The 19,115-nt window shown below is 40.5% G+C and overlaps 1 protein-coding gene across 1 annotated transcript; it reads right to left on the bottom strand.

Annotated features, from left to right (window-relative positions):
• Positions 1-221: 221 nt before the first annotated feature.
• Positions 222-17,040, bottom strand: SERINC1 (serine incorporator 1). The gene is made up of 10 exons (XM_021547129.3): positions 16,928-17,040; positions 11,226-11,387; positions 9,792-9,985; positions 6,927-7,006; positions 6,602-6,739; positions 5,205-5,374; positions 5,016-5,106; positions 3,572-3,713; positions 3,219-3,449; positions 222-1,781 (listed from the first exon to the last, which is right to left on the bottom strand). The coding sequence occupies exons 1-10, from the start codon at positions 16,964-16,966 to the stop codon at positions 1,643-1,645; spliced, it is 1,386 nt and encodes a 461-aa protein (XP_021402804.1). The 5' UTR covers positions 16,967-17,040; the 3' UTR covers positions 222-1,642.
• Between the last annotated feature and the right edge of the window lie 2,075 nt (positions 17,041-19,115).

Here is a 19,115-nt window from a genome sequence, read left to right on the forward strand (position 1 = left end):
TTGCTGGGACATGGCTGCCAAGGGCACAGAACTATCAGAGGACCTCACCCAGGGGGGCTGCATATGACCTGAAAGAGCCAGGAACTCAGGTGTGCTCTGCAGCACTGTCAGCTCTTCCCAGAACCTGACAGTGCTACAAAATATTCCCAGAAGAGGGGATGACACTGTTACACAAACCCTTGAAATAGCCAACATCTGGCAGCACCATGAGACATCAGAAGTCATGGGACGTCTTCATCCAAATTTATTAATAAGGTAACAACATATTCCAAATTATTATAAGCTTTTACTAATCTTTCCATTACTGTCTCAAGTTTGACTTGACATGTCAGACTCTTTGCAGTAAATGTCAGTGTTCAGGTGCAGAATTAAAAGCTTCAGAGAACAGCAACTTGAAGTCACAGTTACGAACACCACGGAAAGGAATGAGCATGACATCGGCTGCAGGCTCCAGGGTCACTTCCAGTCAGGCTGCTCTAGGCTCAAGTTGTAGCAAGTAACAGAGAAATTATGCAGCTTATGTACTTCAGTTACAAAGCAAAAAGCACAAAAGCATTTTAAGATTGTGTAACTGCACAGGAACTATGCCTAGATTTACACTTCCTAGGCTCAAGTCCATCTCTGGCAATGGACAAGTAAAATACCTAATACAATAAAAGATTTCAAGATTCAGAGCCCCAAATATTGTAAGAAACCCTTCAGCTGAAGCCTCAGTACATGCAAACCTTCTCCTTCAGTTATTGTAACTTCTGTGCCCTATTTTCTCCACTTTTTTTTTTAATCACAATACTCTATTCCTCCAAAAGGCTTACACAGCTTTCACCACTCGGCTCCTTGCAAACTTCATGATTGTAGCGTAGCCAAGAAAGTGGCACACAAAACAGCAATAAATTACAGCACAGCTATGCTACTTAAACTACTTAAAAAACCAATAATACTATGTAGATGCACATTGTGAACAGGTGCCTTAAAAACATGCTTCTGAGCATCTGCTACCAGGGTATTTCCCCCCGGGGTGCCTGTCCTCCTGTGTGCAATGGGACACACTGGACTGGCTCCTCTGAAGCTCCAGGTGCAAGTTTCCCCCCTCACATCTGTGCTGATGATGGTACTGCTGTCCTCAGCATGGGAAAGGTCAGGCTAGTAGTGTCAAAGTGCTTCAATGTGTCCAGTGAACCCCAAAGTGCTCCACTTTGAGTCTAACAACACACTCAAGGCTTATTTGGGAATCAAGGCACCAGGGATCATCAAATGCAGACCGTTCTTCACTTGCAAAGCCTGACCCAGCACTGTTTAATTACCCTAATTTAATGCTTGCACTTTTTCCTACAACCATTTAATAGAATTGAGGGGAAAAAAACATACATCCAAAAGCTCTTGATCTTATATCTTGTGCTCCCAAAGCACTCAAACTAGGAGTAATCCTATGAAAACCATCATTACAGCAATTACCATTGAGCTCAGCTAGAAAAAGTCATTTACTGAAATGGCAAGACATGATTCAAGGTAATCATGCAGGATAAAGCAGGGATACTACCTGGACAGCACATACACGTGTATTTACACCCGCACTATTACCCGGAATACTGTTTGTTTCAGGGACACGTGATGCTAACACAGCCTCTCTCCAGAGCAGCACAGCTCAGTCGAAGTCGCGGTTGGTGAGAACCAGCGGAGCCACCAGAGTCCACACATACAGCACGATGCCAATCCAGCTAGAAGAGATCTTCACCCACACGGATGGCCACTTGCTGGTCATTGTCTCATAAGAAGAATCCGGACTGTGAACCAAGGAAAAGAAAAAAGATAACTTGCAAATTCTTTTTAATATAACATACTTGTGATTCTAAGCAACCCTTCAACACTATTTTCACAGGAGATCATCCTCAATTCACAAAGGACCCTTCTCCCAGGTAGTTCACACCAGTCTGTACAAGAACACCACTTTTAAGTAGGTGTCAGAGGAGATGGAAAAACAACAACAGCACAAAAAATACTCAGTATGAGAAACTGCCAAAAAGCAGAAATAATTGCAAGGAATCTTTAACAAATCTGCAGAAAGGCAGTAAATGGATAGCACTTACGAGATAAAAAGAATGTATTTTGCCTTGCCAAAGGACACCACCTAGAGAAATCAGTAATCTTGATGTCATGTTGGACCCAAGTAGGGCTACAAATCAATTTCACAGCAGGACTATCTATTAAGAGTTATTGCTGAAGGAAGTACCTTTTAGTGTTGCTTTTTTAATACAAACTGTTCTTTGCCAAGTAACTAGACACCTTAAGTTGTATTTTTTAATTCTAAAGAACATCTGATGTAGCTGTTAACAACAGTTCACACACAGAACTACTTTATTGTGAGGATTTTCTTCAAGGATCAGACAACAATTTCCTTCCACCAAGCCTGGTCAGAGAATAGCTGTGCTTGGAAGAGACCACTGAAGGTTCTCTAGTCCAGCTCCACTGTTCCAGCACGGATACCTAAATCCAGCTACCCCAGATGCTTCTGAAGTACCTCCAAGAATGGAAGCTCCACAACTTCCCCTGGCAACCTGTGCCAGTGTTCAGTCACCCTAGCAATGAAGTGTTTCTTTACATTCAGAGGGAACCGCCTGTGTCCCAGTATGGGCTTTTTGCCTCTGGGCATGTCACTGGGCACCACTGAGAAGTCCTGGCTCCATCCTTTTTGCACACCTGCTTCAGGTGATTATACACAGTGGTGAGACACCCTTTGGGCCTTCTCCTATCCAAGCTGAACAGTCCCAGCTCTCTCAGTTTCTCCTCATATCACATATGCTCCAGTCCCTTCATATCTTTGTGGCTCTTCACTGGACTCTCCAGTATGTCCATGTCCCTCTTGTACTGGGAAGCATCAGAACTGGAGGAGTTGGGAAGAAACACCTTCCCCTTGACCTGTTGAAATAACATGTCCTTTTTCCAGCTCTCTGTACTAGACATGGGCCTAGTGTTTACTAATTTTTGTTATATAATTTAAGACTTTATCCTGTTCACTTTAGCAGATGTATTTCAGCAGTTCTGTGAATGACAAGAACCATCCTCAGGCACTTGTGAACAAGGTTGGCTAGTTTTCAGATACACTTCCTTAAGAAGGCCCACTCAAGACCTGCATTTCAGAGCATGCAACTTGTGCCTCTCTGTCCAGCAAGAGATGGCCTCTTGTATGTTCATTATCAGCACATCTAATCAAATGTAAATACCTGTACCAGTTGGTAAGTGTCATCATGATATACAGTGATGCCAGGAAAAGCATGAAGTGGAAGAAGGAGTAACTGTAAGTAACTCCATCCCTCTCATTATCTATAGCTCGGTGAACATCATCTCCATCATCAAGGGAGCCATCACTCCTGGGCATTCCATCCTCTATCAGTGTTGACTCATCACTGGTCAGCATCAGCTTGTTAACTTGGCTGTTGTTGGATGTCCGGATGCTAGATATAACAGAAAAGGATGCAGTACAGTTACCAAATAAATAACTCAAATAATAAATCAAATTTAGTATCCAACAATAAGAAGTGATACAAATTAATGCGATTTTTTTAAGGAATCTTACCTTGAATAGAGAACACACAGCAGAAACAAAACCAGTCCTACAATCCCTTGTGCATCCCACCACTGCACTACCTGACCTTGGGTTGGAATGGTGGTGCTGTTGTAACCAATGATGCTCAGCAGACTGGGGTTACAGCGCCTGTCTGTGAGGGAAATTGCATTAGAACTTACATAAGACAAGAACAGGACAAATCTTTAATAACACATTTCCATGTTGAATGCACAGAAATAGAAAGGAACTTTGTGACTGTGACAATCTTGAAGTAAAATTTTAATTTATTTTTAGCCTACTGAATCTCTCTAGAGCAGGGAAATGACAGTATATGGCATAAAAATCTCTCTCTTCATGCAGATAAAAGGATTCTGAACTTATGTAAGATATGCATCAACTGCTTTACTATTTCATCATTCCATACAAAATTAGATACAACAAAACAGAAATTTCTGCATAATAAACTTCAGATATTCTACTGCTAGGAAACAAGTTTAACAAGCATATTCTATAGATAGGGTACCCGAGTCATCCCAGAATTGGAAAATAATACCACTAAGTCAATTTTTTATTATGAGTGGTTCCCAACCCACAGCATCCACAGGTAACATTGATGAAACAGCTGAAAGTAGTAGACAATCTTATTTTCCCATAATCACTGCCTGAATTAGATGACTCACATATTCCATGACACAGAAGCACAGAAGATTGTTCATAGCTAAGATAAAAGGGCCAGAGGCCCAATTAAAACCACTAAAATCGGTATCGGGTGATTTATTTTAATCATCAGAATTTCTGCACTTATTTATTTTTAGAGGCAATCAACTGTTTCCAGACACAATAAACATTAACAACGTTTATTAATACTTGTTATAAATCCTCAGTTTGGAAAAATATAATCAGTAGCATCTTGGTTACCTAAGAAATCTGAAACCTGGTAGAGATTAAACTCCTAGACTCCTCAGGGGAGTTGCACTGATCTGCAAAATCTAAGCTTTAGAATACTGTAGTTCTGCCAGTAAAGAGCAGAAATGCTTACATGTCATATAAGCAGGGGGAAAAGACATTACTTTAGTATGCTGGTTGCAGAGGGGATGAAACTCAGAGATGTGTGGGCAAGGCCAGATTGCTATTTTATACCTCCTACATCACTGCTGGGAGTTTGGCTTTGGGGGGAGGAAAAGGTGAGCACATCCTGGAAGAAGTGGCTCTCTGCTTGCCTCTCTCCCTCAGGGGAGCTTGCCTGGATCAGCCACGCAGACTCTGCCCTCCCTCACTGCTGCATATCCCTTCCTATCCCTCAGGAGAGTGGGCTCCTAGTAGCACATGTAGCTAAGCCCTAACACATGCACATTCTATTACCCTGTTCTAATGCTGCCTTGCAAAAGAGCTGGAAGTACAATTTACCACTGAATGGGTTACCCAAAAAGCTCTACACTGCTATTATGCTTACCTGGCTCATTGGTCATGGCTGACCAAGTCAAATACATTGTGTAAATTGTGATCACCGAAGACTGCAGCAAACCAGATCTTGGCTGAGATTCCTACACAAAGGAGTCACAAAGCAGGGAAGTTAGGCAACAAAAGTTGTAGGCACAATTATATTTTGAAAACACAAGAGGCAACAGAATTAAAATCATACCTGAATCCTTGGTAGAATTGACATTACAGAAGCACCAATGCACAGGAGCATATTAACACTGATGAATGTCTTGTTCTCAGAACAACCTTCTGGATGAGTGTAATAAACATAAAACAAGACAATAGCTACTAGAGACAGCAGATAGTTGACAGCTGTAGCTGAGAGCAGAGCTGTAAAGAAACAAAACCACAGTTAAACTGGTTAATAACAAAGACTACTATGATTGGAATGATACTACATGATTATCAAGTGTGGGATACAATATACAACAAGTTCTGGGCATTGAAATGTAAAAGAAGTTCTCAAATAGCCTATGAAGTATTAAAAAGAAACAATACATGGGAATCTTGAAGCTATACTTGATTCTCCAGTGTTCCAACAGCAACCAGGAAGAGCAAGGACAATAAAGGAACACAGTTATACTGGACACTCCCTAGCTAACAGCTTAAAAAAGAAACTGAAGAAATACTTCTCCAACAGAGGCTAAAACAAAATCTCATTTCCAAATTACATTTTAATAAAAACACTAAATAGAGAAGTGGCCACTGAATTAAGACAGGCCATGCTGTCTTTTGAAACACCTAAATTATCATATCTGAGACACTTTATTAAAATAAGATTTCTCCAGTGAGATGACTTTACTCTCCTTCACTACCCTGACCTTTCACTCAGCATATACCTTCAAAGAATGACTAACTGTAAATCAGAAAAAACGATTGTTTCAGATGATTCTACTCAACATCATGCACTAGCAGGTCACTTTTTTTAATGAGCACTGAAGGGCTAGCAAAACCTGTGGCTAAAAAAAAAAACAACCAAACAAACAACAAAAAACCCAAAACCAATGCAAAAAACAAAACAAAACAAAACAAAAAAACCCAAAAAGCTGCAGTTGCCACTTCTCTGATTTCATGATGCACAGAAAGCTCCACCTAAGCATGAGGGAGAACTTCTTTACTTTGTGTGACTGCACTCTGGAATTGATTGCCCAGAGACATTTTAGAGTCTCCCCCACTGGAGATGCTCAAGAACTATCTGGACACAATCCTGTGCCATGTGTGCTCCAGGGTGATCCTGCCTGAGCTGGGAGGCTGGATCAGATGAGCTGCTGTGGTCCCTTCCAACCTCACCCATTCTGTGATTGTGTGAAACTCATGCCCTGCTCCCAGAGAACAGATCTTAATACTCAGAGGCTGCTGCACCTCTCCCTGCTTTCCTTATTTAACTTGACAACAGAAGGACATCAATGAGCTGAACTACATATCCAAGAAAATTATACTCATGCATGAAGCAGCTCTTTCTGCACTGGTAAAATGAACTATTCAGTGAGTAACTAATTTAACACAATGCACATTAAATTAAATTTAAAACTTGACTGTAGTACAGTCCCTCCTTACCTGCATACCAGCATCTTGAGTTTCCTTCCTCCATTTTTTCAACCCAAGATTCATTCCAAGAATGGGCAAAGTCAATAAGCAAGACCAGCTGAATAAGAATAAAGCAGAATGCTCCAGCCATACCTACATAAAACCACACTAGAAGAGAAGTAAAACAAAACCAGTTAAGAACCATAGGTCATTTACCCCCCACTGTACTGTCCCTAAACACAGAGAAGCACTACAGTTACACAGCTGCAATTAAAACTGCATGACATCAGCATGCACTTTATTTAAAACTAAGTATGATTATGCAAAGATGCAGAGGAAGACAATATTCCCTCACCAGTTGTAAATGGTCCCTCTGGTATGAAGAAAGCTCCAACACTAATTGCAAGTGCCGTCGCAAATTTAAAGAACCAGAATCTAAAGGGAAATAAAAAATATAAGGCAACTGTTAAGTCTAGTCTAATTCACACATAAAATACACATCTTTAAGAGTTGGTTTTTTTTAAAATTGCCCATTCTTAATTTGCTTAATTTGAAGCAGGATAAAAATTTTATCCACTCAAGATTTATGTTCACCAAAAAAATATGCTTAAACTGTGCTAGACTGACACAGAGTTTCACATGTTTTCCAGAGGTGCCTTCTTACTTGTGAATTATGAATTAGGCCAATTGTAAGCTGCTTTTTTTCTTCCTAAGAATGTTTTAAACCAGAGCAGTGATATTGTTGGATTGTCTGCATATCAGAAAAAAGTGTCAAAAAATCCCTTCCTACTTTTAACATCAAAGTTGTAATTGTTGCCTACAACGACATAAAATATTATGCTGGAGCTCCCTACCAGTGTTAGTTCACTTTCTACATGAGACAAATACACAAAAGTCTGGATCCTTCCCACCCAACTTCAGATTCTTTAGGCCTACAGCTGATGAGGATTTATCTCAAAAATAAAAGCAAATCATTTATCCTGCACAGAAAAGACACAATCAAGTTCCAAGACTTTGCTTCAGGGCAGTGTCGTTAGAATTTTTCTTCCAGTAAAAGATATGCATTCACAGACCATCAAAAGACATCAGATGTTTCCAGAAAGCATACAAGGGAGTATCCTTCACCAAAGGTACACCAACCTCACCCCAAATACTAACTGTATAAATATACCCCACATAGAGAACTTCAAACTGTTATGCCAACAAAACTGTAAGGAGGTAAAGACTATTTCTTCTGATCCCAGTGACAGGCAGCTCCAAAAACAGGCATGATGCCATCTACATGCACTTCAAGACTGAATGTAACCACATAAAGATGTGTACCACACCACCACAATGTCAAACACTTGTCAATTTTTCAAGTTTTCTATCCCTTCCCATTTCTTCCCATACTTTGAACAAGTTTAATCTCTCCTGCTAGCTGTTACAATCAAATGATGGATACCAGAAGAACATGTTCAAGCTGTGTGGAGAGGAACTATGTGAGATGACAGAAATGTAGAATACGGAACAAAATGGACTAATTTCCTAGGATATAGGATATTTCCAGTCTGAAAATTGAATTAAGTTGTAACATTTACAATGCAATACAAACCCCACTAAAAGTAGTTTTAAAATCCACTTTTTTAAATCAATGTCATTCTCAATTATAGAAATAGAAATTGGTTCAAGTATGTATATATTTAATCTCTAATTCTAAATGTCTCTGCTATACCCCATTCCACAACTGAAAACAATAGTCATCTGAAATAACACCTAGAGCTGCTGTGCATTCTGTCAAGCCAGCAACTATCTTGTAGATACATTATAATTGATTTTTTTCTGTTGTGGTCATAAACCTGAGGCAAGAAACCACTCCGACTGCCATTAAAAAAGCAGAGAAGGTGAACATTGGTGCTAGATTGTTTTACTGGACTTGCATGCAAGCATGAAAAAGTACACATATATGCAGAAACCTAGTGTTCTGAATATTTCAAATCACTGACAAAAAGATTACGTTGCAAAATATTACTGAACATACAGACAATTTCAAAAATCAAAAGCCATAAAGCTTTTCATAAAGCTCAATAACGCATATTATTGAAGCAACAAGTTATTACAGAAGTGTTGAAAGTAATGTTATTATATATTTTACCAGCAACAGTTAAATAGCATTATTTTTCCCTGTATCCTAGTGCTGATGTTAGATTGGCTAAGAAGAGCAAACTGCTAAGGGTTGCATTAACAGTATCTAAATTTGTATTGGAGAGCACAACTTCAAGTAAGGTTATCAAGAAGATCCCAAACACTTAAGAAAAAATTTTGCTAAAAAGCATTCCTCATCATGTAAAATCACCATGTGCCTTTCTCTGAAAAAAAAACAAGAAAAGCAACAGAGCTCTGATACAGAATGTAGCTGAACCACTTTCTTCTTGCTTGCAACAACCATGTTCTCCTGAACAAAGCAGGGTGGAGGGAAAGGCTGAACTGAGTTACTCTTGCTAACATATCTTAATACTGTACTCTCTTTAGATTAAAAAAACCAAAAGTAAACCAAGCAATATTCTGATCAGTCTTAATTATTTTCCCTACAGAAATAATTTGAAGCTTTTTCTCATTTTATGCTAGACATGTTTAACCCTACTATACTGAATCTAAAATAAAATTTTTTGGCTTAGCTGTTCATAGCTTCTGTTGAATACAGTCACCTCTAAAAAGCAGTAGTCTAAGCAATCACTGTGACCACCAAGATTAGGCACCGTAAATGGTTTTAGGCTTTTCAGCACCATGTCCTCTCACAAATGTTTACATTTCCTTGGTCCAAGGAGCTACTTTACACATAGGCAGGATCTGGATGAAAACTACCACTTGTGTCAATATACAAACTGAAATTCCACCATATTCTTCAATCTGATAATCCTAGCTAAAATGAAATACAAATGAAAATCCACTGGAAAACTCAGAAACTAGATACATAACTCGTTTCTTTTTGCAGAGGGGCAACTGAAAAGATAGCAGAAAGACGAAAGATACATTTTATATATCTATATCAATATATATATGTAACCACTATAACATTTAAAAGAAAAATGTTCAGAAAGGAACACAAGTTCTTATAAACTTCAAAGTTAAGAGGAATATAATTCAGATGAGGCTCTTAAATATTTTTATTTCTTGGAAAGATCTCTGTGGAATGAAACAAAAATTAATCACTAACTCAGCACTCATTTCTGCATCTTACCCATTGTGCACAGCTGCTCTGGGGTCATTGCTGCTCTTCACTTTGATCATCAGCAAGGAGAAGAGAAGGAAGAACATGGCCATGCCAAAGCACACACGGTACACGGCCTTGTAGCCAACCAGGACATCACAGTTCACATGGCCCTGCACACCAGGAATACTTGTTCCCAATCCTCCATCACAAAATCCAGGAATCTGTGATAAATACAAGACACATCACTCATCTTTAAAAGACCTCCTGTCAGTAAATGTATATCAAAAAATTTCCAATACACAATTCACTAATATTCTAACATTATGTAACTATTAACACTGTGAGAAAATATGATATTGAAGGACTGCATCATTAGCTACAGTCCAACTAGAATATCAAACACATGCAAGGGAAAAAAGTCCTGCATAGGCATAATAAAATAAAATAAATCTTTCCACAGAATAGTTTGGGTTGGAGAAGACCTTTAAAGCTCACCTAGACTAACCTGTCAGCCGTGGGCAAGGACATCTTCAACTACATAAAGTTGCTCAGGTTGCCCATCCCACCTGACCTTGAATGCTTCCATGAATGGGACAGGGATCTTATTACCAGGTTTTTGGCATTATTAGTAATTTCAAAACTTCTCAAAGAAATGCAGTTTTCCCTTGTTGATCTGAATCAAGAGATGAAGATCTGGAAACTGGTATATTTGCTTTGACAGTCACTATCAGGCTTATGACATACTAGGAGGTGGCAGGCTGCTTACATCTCTTTAAAACAGCCTTCCCAAAAAAGTACCATCACCATCAATTAGGTGTATTCATAATTTCCATATGTAACAACTGAGAACATTCTCTCCAGTCACTACCAGGACGTGAGCAACATCTTTCAGAAGTCAAATCATACTCCAGAAAGCTATAATTTTCTTTCCTAGGTGACTAACATGGGTCTCCCTGAAGCTCTAATGTGGCAACTATACCAACCTACAATACACATTTACAGATTAATCATTTGAGGGGAAAAGACATGAAAATCATGCCTAAACAAAGCTACTATCTACTGAAACAAAATAAACACTGTAAAACAGAACTGAAGTATATGCAACCCAAGCTCAGTGAACCTGTAAACTCTACTGTAACTCAGATTACCACTCTCCAGTTTTATATTGCATCTTCATATAGCTAATAAACTGTAAGATCCTACAAACACTTCCTAATTCTCTGGGTGGAAAACATGCTACTACGATGAGTGAAAAATATTTCACTCAAAAGAGTGCTTTTCATCTATAGAGGGATCTTCCCACAACTTCTTTATTTGACTTAGGAACAAATTAATGGTGATTGTGAAGCACAGCTGGTAGCAAAACAATATATTTCCAAATAAAACCCATGCTTTTCAAGATGTCAATTACTATTATTTATGACATTTTTCCTACCAAAAATGCTAGCAATAAATGCTGACCTTCTTCAGCTGCTCTTCCATGCCTGGTATTAGCATCACACAGGCAACGCTCACGCCAAGAAGCAAAAAGAAGGCATAAATCAGCCGAGTTATGGTGGAGTTGTTTCCACTGGGGCAGCATCGGCAAAGCAGGCATGGGGCACTTCCACACAAGCATGGTATCTGACAGAAAGACAAAACATGAATTATTTAAAAAGCTTTGGATTACTAGATTTCAATATTTAATCAGGCTGTGCAGATCATCAGATGTGATAGAAAATTACTCTCCTGTGCATCCCACCGCTGGTGAAGACTGTCACTGCAACATGTTACAGATCCACCAAACAACAGCACTTCCCGATGTGCCACTGCACAGTGAAATTAGTGCTATGCCAGAAGTAATCACTTAGCCATTCAGGAGAAATAAAGACTGGATTCAGGCTCATTTTTTCTCTTGAATTTTATTTTATTTCAGCTAAATTACATGGAAGGATATTCTTTTGTTAGCAGCTACATCCTCCCTTCCACAGCTGCAGAGAATAAACAAACACACCACAGCACAACTGTGATGTAGGTACACTCTCAGAACCTTGCACAGTTGGGATAAATCTCACTGGGGCCATAAATATTTCCAAAACACAAAAAAACAGAAGATTGAGCCTAAATCTTAGGTTGCAAACTATTTCATATTAGCAGGTAGTCACATACCACATAATTCTGCAAAATTAACTTATGCAATGTAAAAGTTACAAACAGTAAGAACAGAGCAAATATGCAGTACATGTGTTATTGACACCAAATATCAACAGCAAAAGTGGATGGGAATGTTGTATAGTCGTAATACTACAAGGGGAAAAAAAAACAAACAGGACAAATTTACCTGTATTTAATTCTCACAGAGAAAATTGTGGGAAGAAAGGGAGCTATTTCAACAGGAAAGGGTTGGGAAGCAGGGAACAATTCCCTGCCATGTGCTGAGTGACAATTTGGGAAGTAAAAGAAAGGCAAGGTCCCACAAGTAAACATTAGCCAAAGGAGGAAAGGCACAATCAAAATTGTGATCACTGCATTTCTCTGAACTACAACAAACCATGCTATCTCTGACACAAAAAAGATACAGAACAGGGTTAAAACCCAGCTTCTCCCTCAGCACACATCCAGGGACACTTCCACCATGGGACAAAAGCCACAGGTGTCCATCACTGCATGAGAGACAGTCAGTCACCTAAGGACAGGAGGAGTTACAAGGCCACATGACCAGGATATGCCAATCACCCAGTATGACAGGCATGTGCCAGATAGAGCTCTCAGCACTTTAGTCATATGACAATCAAAAATGCCAGCAGCCCACCAGAAAAGCCCCAGGGGCTACCGAGAAAAGCAGACAGATTGCCACAACATTGTTGGCAGCCTCCTGAGAAGCCTTCAGGAAAAGGCTGATTATATCATTCTTACAGTTTTAACCAGACACACACTGGACCCACAAACTTTGTCTTTTAAATAACTTCCCTGTATTCTTTTTGGCACATGTATTCCTTCTCAAGGAGCCAACAATTTTCACTCCACTGCACTAGAGAATCATCTTTAAATTAGCAAACTTCACCATTACATTTGTCTTGCTAAACCACTGAACTAGGCAGATTCTCATTATAAGAATTTCAGGGTGTGAAAGTTATTATACTGCCCCTTTTTACCTTCTCCTCCACTCAGTACAGCACAAATAATATGAAGACATTGACTATAGGAGGTTTAATCTCAATATAATACAGAAAATATCCAACTTAGAAATTATTAGACTGAGATCAACCAATCATTGCAACAACCTCCCTAAGGATATGGTAGAGTCTACATCACTGGCAGTGTTCAAGATGCAACTGGACAGGGTACCAGATCATCCCACTCAGGCCCCCTTTTCCATAAAAGATGGAGAGATGGAGTAGATGGACCTTTGAGGCTGCTCGAGGACTGCAAGCAACTACACTAGGGACATCCATGCTTCATAAGCAGGAAATGCATGGCAAATATTATCTCCAAATAAATCAGAATTTTATAGTACTACTGTCTTACACTTTCCTACATACACAAATAATCTTTCCAGTGAAAAACATCTCAGTGCTCTGTTCAAACAATTATTTTCTTGAACTAATTCTGTCTGAATTAACATTTCTAAACATACTGTAAAATAAAAGGTTGAGTTTGGCAGAATAGAATATATAACCAGGCTCATCTGCTGCAGAAAACATGGGGACAGGAGCACCTGTTATGAAAATTCATTTCTGCAAGGAATCCCAGTGTTACACTGTTTGTTAAATACCTAAATAATTCAAGCAACTTGCTCCTTGCCTCAATGGAAGCAGAAGCACAAATGCTTCTACAGACAGGAAAGACTTGCAGTAACTTAAATGAAGATGATTGTCTCCACCTCACTGGGAAAAAATGTGCCTCAAGAGATGCCATACACCTCAATGGAGTGTCTGAGCACCAACACCAGCTTTTAAAATGTTTTGCCCCTAAACTGCTCATGCACATCCATCTCTGAACAAGAGACACCTGTTGATACATGACACTATTTATACAAGCTAGCTACTTACACTAGGAATCATGTTACAGTCCAATTCTCTCTTTCTTTGGCAAAAGAGAATAAAATACATACCATTCCAACAAAATAGTATTCTACTATCAGCAAAACTACTTGCTACAGACTTCAAAAAGAACAGGGACCAAGGAACATTCAGCCCATGGAATTCAGCTTACCAGCACAGGAGACAAAGTGATTTTGTGCCACTTTCTTCCTAAATTTAAAGTAAACCTCCAACAAAAAATTTCAGTAGTACACACAGCAAGACACTACCATGGACATCAAAGCTTAACTCCCCAGTGTGACTCAGCTTAGTCACATATGCAGACAAAAAGTTACTCCACAAGTACTTTTTCATTTGTTTCCATAAGGAAGCTTAGACAAAAGTTACTCAGACTGAATAAAATCTATTGCCTTCCAGAAACTTTACTTACCCACCAAGTCATATCCCTTTACATTTTTGAGGAAAAATAAGCAGCTCAATGGTGTTTCCTAAGGCAAAACAAGAAAAGACAAACCCACACACCTATTCTGGGAGCAGCCAGCAGGGCATACAAGTTAATTCATGCCTGCTAAAGGAGTCACTTTGTTCCCCAGGGCAGTGGAAATTGCATAAGGAACACGTAACAAGATGTATAATGAAGGAGAGAGAAGGAGAGAGAAAACCCCACAAAATCATGGAAGGACAAATTTTACTGCCCCTCATGAACACAGAACAAGTTTTTAATATTAAACATAATCTCCCTACTGGAGTAATGACTAAATGATTATACACTGAATTAAATATTTGCAAAAACACTAAGCCCCTGATGGGCCTAGTCAGGGTTTAGCTACATCATCCCTACTCTTAAGCTTACAGACACTGAATTAATCAAGATCTTTGCCTTGAGAGAGAATATTGAAAGAGAAAAACAGCTCAGCAGTTTCAGGGAACAACAGAGGCAAGACACAGCAGAGGGAAAACAGAGGAAAAAATTAGGTGCTGCCTTATCAATCTAGGCTGTCAGAAGCAAAAGACTTTTGGTGAGATGGCTTTGCTCTTATGGCTTTAGCCTCATCTCCATCTCTGACAGGCTCCCCTTGCTCCTAAAAATGCTAACCTGAAGCACTGCCTGGTCAGCACACAGGAGAGCAGAGCAGTAACACACAGCAGTAACACAGCACAAAAGCCCAGAGGACACAAGCATGGCACAAGGCCTGACCGGGGCCTCCAGCAGAGCAGCTCTGCACAGCACACACAAGACGTGCCCTGCGCAGGAGCACCGCTGGCAGCAGCGTCCCCAGTGCCACCTGCACCACAGCTGGGCCAGGGGCTCATCCTCACTGCGAGCGTCCTTCTCAGAGCCACAAGGACAGTTCCTACTGACACATCCCTAGGGACCAGCAGGCACAGAGTCCACTTCCTTTTCAGAACTGCTGCATAGCTTTTAAGTGCTGATTAGCTGTGGTTTTAAATGTGGAAAGAAATGAGCCCTTTAAAGCCATCAGGGGAAAGAGAAAAATAATACTAACAAAAACTACCCAGCCTGATTTGTTTGGGCACTTCAAAGGAAGGGACAGGAGCTAGCTACTCACAGTAAATCTGATTTAAGATTATGATCTCATGCAAATAATTTTATCTAACAGGCTGAATTTCTCTGTAGAGAAACAAACAATCAAGAGCAAGTAGACAGGAGTTCTTCAAACACAACAAACACCAACCAGTTGTCAGAAAGGCTGTTTACTTGGAAACACAGTATATATTAACTCAAGTATTCGAATTAAAGCCTATAGTCACAATGTCATGAAGTATTTAACAGTAATTAAAAATAATACTGTTGACTATATCCAGTTAGTAATTCAAGCCTAACTGGCTAAACCATTAAGTAGTATTTAAAATGTTAATGAGACCAAAATGAACCCTGACAGTAATTAGTTAAAATGGTATTATCAGTGTTCTAGTTGATTATTTACAGGCATATCAGCCTGGAAGTTAATTTATGCAGATTTTCCAATTCTATGATAATTTCATATAATTTGTACATGACATTAAGGATTACAGATCATCTCTCTTAATTAAAGGTCACTCTGTATTAGAGGAACCAAAACCCATACATTCAGGTATCACAAAAATAGGAGCTTGGATAAATGCGAGGTTCTGTTATATCACTAGAAGTGTGCGTATGAATGCTTTTATAATAGGTAATTTAATTCATGCATGGTATGAAAAATTTTCAGTGTGAAAAATTCAGATTTTCAGAATCCCACTGACATTCTCACAGCAAACATGTAAAACAAACCACTTGATTGTGTCAATACAGACTAGACAAAGAAAGATGTATCACTTATGGATAACACAGCAATGCCTCAGTTGAAGACTCTACCAACTTCTTCGTTTTCCTGCATCGTGCCAAGAGCCTTAATGCCATCTCAATCTACTGCTTCCCATTAACAAAAATCACCTGACGTGGTGACACATCACCACGGATTACTGTGCCGCGAGCAAAGGATGGCTCGGCGAGACAAAGATGCTACAAAGGGTGGAGCTGCTCAAGACAAAGCCGTAAGAAAGAGGAATTAAATACAAATATCAGAATCAGGGAAACGTGCGGGTTTTGATTATCCCGAAAGAAACGCTGGAGTTCAAAGCATTTGATCAGACTCCTAAGGGATTCGGGCAGAGGTGACTGCAGCGGACACCGCGACCCCTCCCGCACAGCAACGCGGACTAAGCGGCGCCAGCAGCTCGACAGGCCGGCCTGTCTGGGCTAAGCACGGAGCTCCCGCAGCGCCGGCGAAAGGCTCCGAGCGATCCCTGGCGATCCCGGGAGAGGGACCGCGGGGGGACAGCGCCCTGCCCGGCGGAGCGGGGCCGCGGCCTCTCGGGGCGGACAGGGCCGGGAAGGGGCCGGGAAGGGGCCGGGAAGGGGCCGGGAAGGGGCCTGCAGGAGAAGGCGAGAGGCAGCGCCAGAGCCGCCTGGGTGCCAGAGGCGCGGGGGGCGGCGGGCGAGGCCCGGCTGGGAGGCGAGGAGGGGAAGCAGCGACCGCCGGCCCCGAGCCCGCGGCAGGCAGGGAAAGGCAGGGGAAGGCAGGGAAAGGCAGGGAAAGGCAGGGAAAGGCAGGGAAAGGCAGGGAGGGACCCCCGCGCCGCCCGCGCCCACCTTACCCAGCTCGCCATGGAGCAGAGGCCCAGGACGCTGCCCATGGTCCCGGCGGGGCTCGGGCTCGCCCAAGATGGAAGCGGCGGCGCCCGACGCCGTTGTTTACCGCCCCGGCCGCGCTTCCGCCGCGCTGACGGCGCCGCGCGTCACTGCCGGCCCGGCGCGGCCCCGCCGCTCGCGGAGCCGGGATGCTCCTGCGGCTCGCGGAGCCGGGATGCTCCGGGGTGTCAGGGCTCTGTACGCCTTCAGGCCGGGAAGTGAGATCCATATAATACTCGGGAAATGAGATCCAGCCCGGCAGCCAGCATCCGTCAGTCAAGGGCATCCGGGAGCTAAAGCTTGAATCTTGTTAGTTGTAAGATGTAGCAAATCAAGGTGTAGTGAACTGGATGTAGTAAAGCAAAATGTTTTATGGCATTAGACCAGATAGTTAAGGACATCTGGGACTCAACAAACTTGACTTAACAAACTTTAAGGATGTAGTAAATCAAGGTGTTGATGCACGTCTGTGGATACTTTATTAACTTGGTGAAATATTTGATGTCCATGTGTCCTATAGCTGAACTACGTCCATTATAATATTAAAATTCACATTTGCAGGTCAAAAAGACCGCTGGCCAGGTGCAGACCCTCACCCTCTGTGTGCACAGATGTTAGCTGGGGTTATGTAGACTGTATGGAAATTACTAACGAGTCACAGCAGATAAACACAGGCCCAAAAAAGGAAAAGACCCACCAAAAAAAAAAAAAAGAAAAGAAAATAGTCCTGAAAGAAAAAGTAGGGCCTAAAAATCTTTAAAAATTAATCAAGGACCAGGAAATTTAGGTAACACATTTAATAATATAGACATTGTAATTATATGTGTTTATTAAAAAAAAATAAGGATACCATCTGAGCTGAAAAGTACAACCCTTTCATTTGTAAAAAGTCTTAAGATCCAAAACTAGACGCTTAAGAAGGATGCATACATAAATAAATTGGATTTTTAAATAAAATGTTTAGAAGCATACATCATTTTACAAGTTAACATTTTTGTCTCTTACAACTTTCCATTCTTACTAACATGCAGTCATTGCACTATTACATGCTGGGGTCAGATTGGATTTATCTCTGGATGTTGCTAAATCTACCCTTTGTAATTGATTTTAAAGGCAATCCTATTTTCAAAATCAAACATGAAAAGGAAAGGCTAAGAAGAGATTTTTTGCAGGCTGAAGGATTAAGGCTGCAATTGTCTAGTGATAATAAAATGGTAATAATAAAATGGTTATAGCTATTTATTTGAAAGGTAAGTACACAGAATTAGTGGACATGGAATAATTTTGGAATACCTTTAGTTCAGTCAGTAGATCCAGAACAGTGATTTTTAATGTTCACTTTTGTTTGTGCACTGATTTGAGCTAGTGAAGTGTGCTGTGTTCATCTCCCACATAACACCACCACAGTAGCTGAGAGGTCCTGGAGGCGCAGCGTCAGCTCACAGCTAACTTTGCAGCTTGCTTCATGTGATGAATGCATAATCTCCATTCCTTCTCCTTTGTGGAACCCTTAATCTTTTTCAAAGATGAGTTTTCATTAGCTACTGATTTTTTTTCCGCTTCAGTATTCCCGCAATTTTCACAGAGTGCTCTTTTATCTTAAAATAATTTCTGATAGCCATGGCAGCCTATTTCTCTCCATACCAACCTGATATCTTTTTTTCCCAAATACTAAATTCCATCATTTTCTCTAATTCAGTCATTATTTCTGCTATCTTATTTGGAGCATCCACTGTGGAAAGATACTGAAGTATTATGTACACTTCACTGAACCAAGTCCTGCTCCTCTTTCACTACCCATCTCTTCTAAGAAATTGTAAAAGAGGAAAATCTGCTATAGGAATTTCTCTTCTGGAATTTCACTCCATTTTCAAGACATACAGTTGCCTGACAGCATTAAATTATATTGTGAAATACCAGTTTTACTTAATTTGAAGGGGGCTGGAATTAATCATACCCAGATATATGTCCCAAATAGCTTCCCCAGTGTGATATCTTGCTTCTCTGTGACCTTTTTGAGTTTGCATGAATATGATAGTCATAGTTGTCCATTATTTGCCTAGCTCTCTGATTATTTCTTTTTAGAAAATAACAGGACTCAAATAGCAGAATTAACTTTTTTTTTCCCTTGTTTGTATTAGGGAGTTTCTTACT

This window comes from Lonchura striata, chromosome 3 (genome assembly GCF_050655825.1).
Source record: "Lonchura striata isolate lonStrDom1 chromosome 3, ASM5065582v1, whole genome shotgun sequence".
Lineage (NCBI taxonomy): Eukaryota > Metazoa > Chordata > Aves > Passeriformes > Estrildidae > Lonchura > Lonchura striata.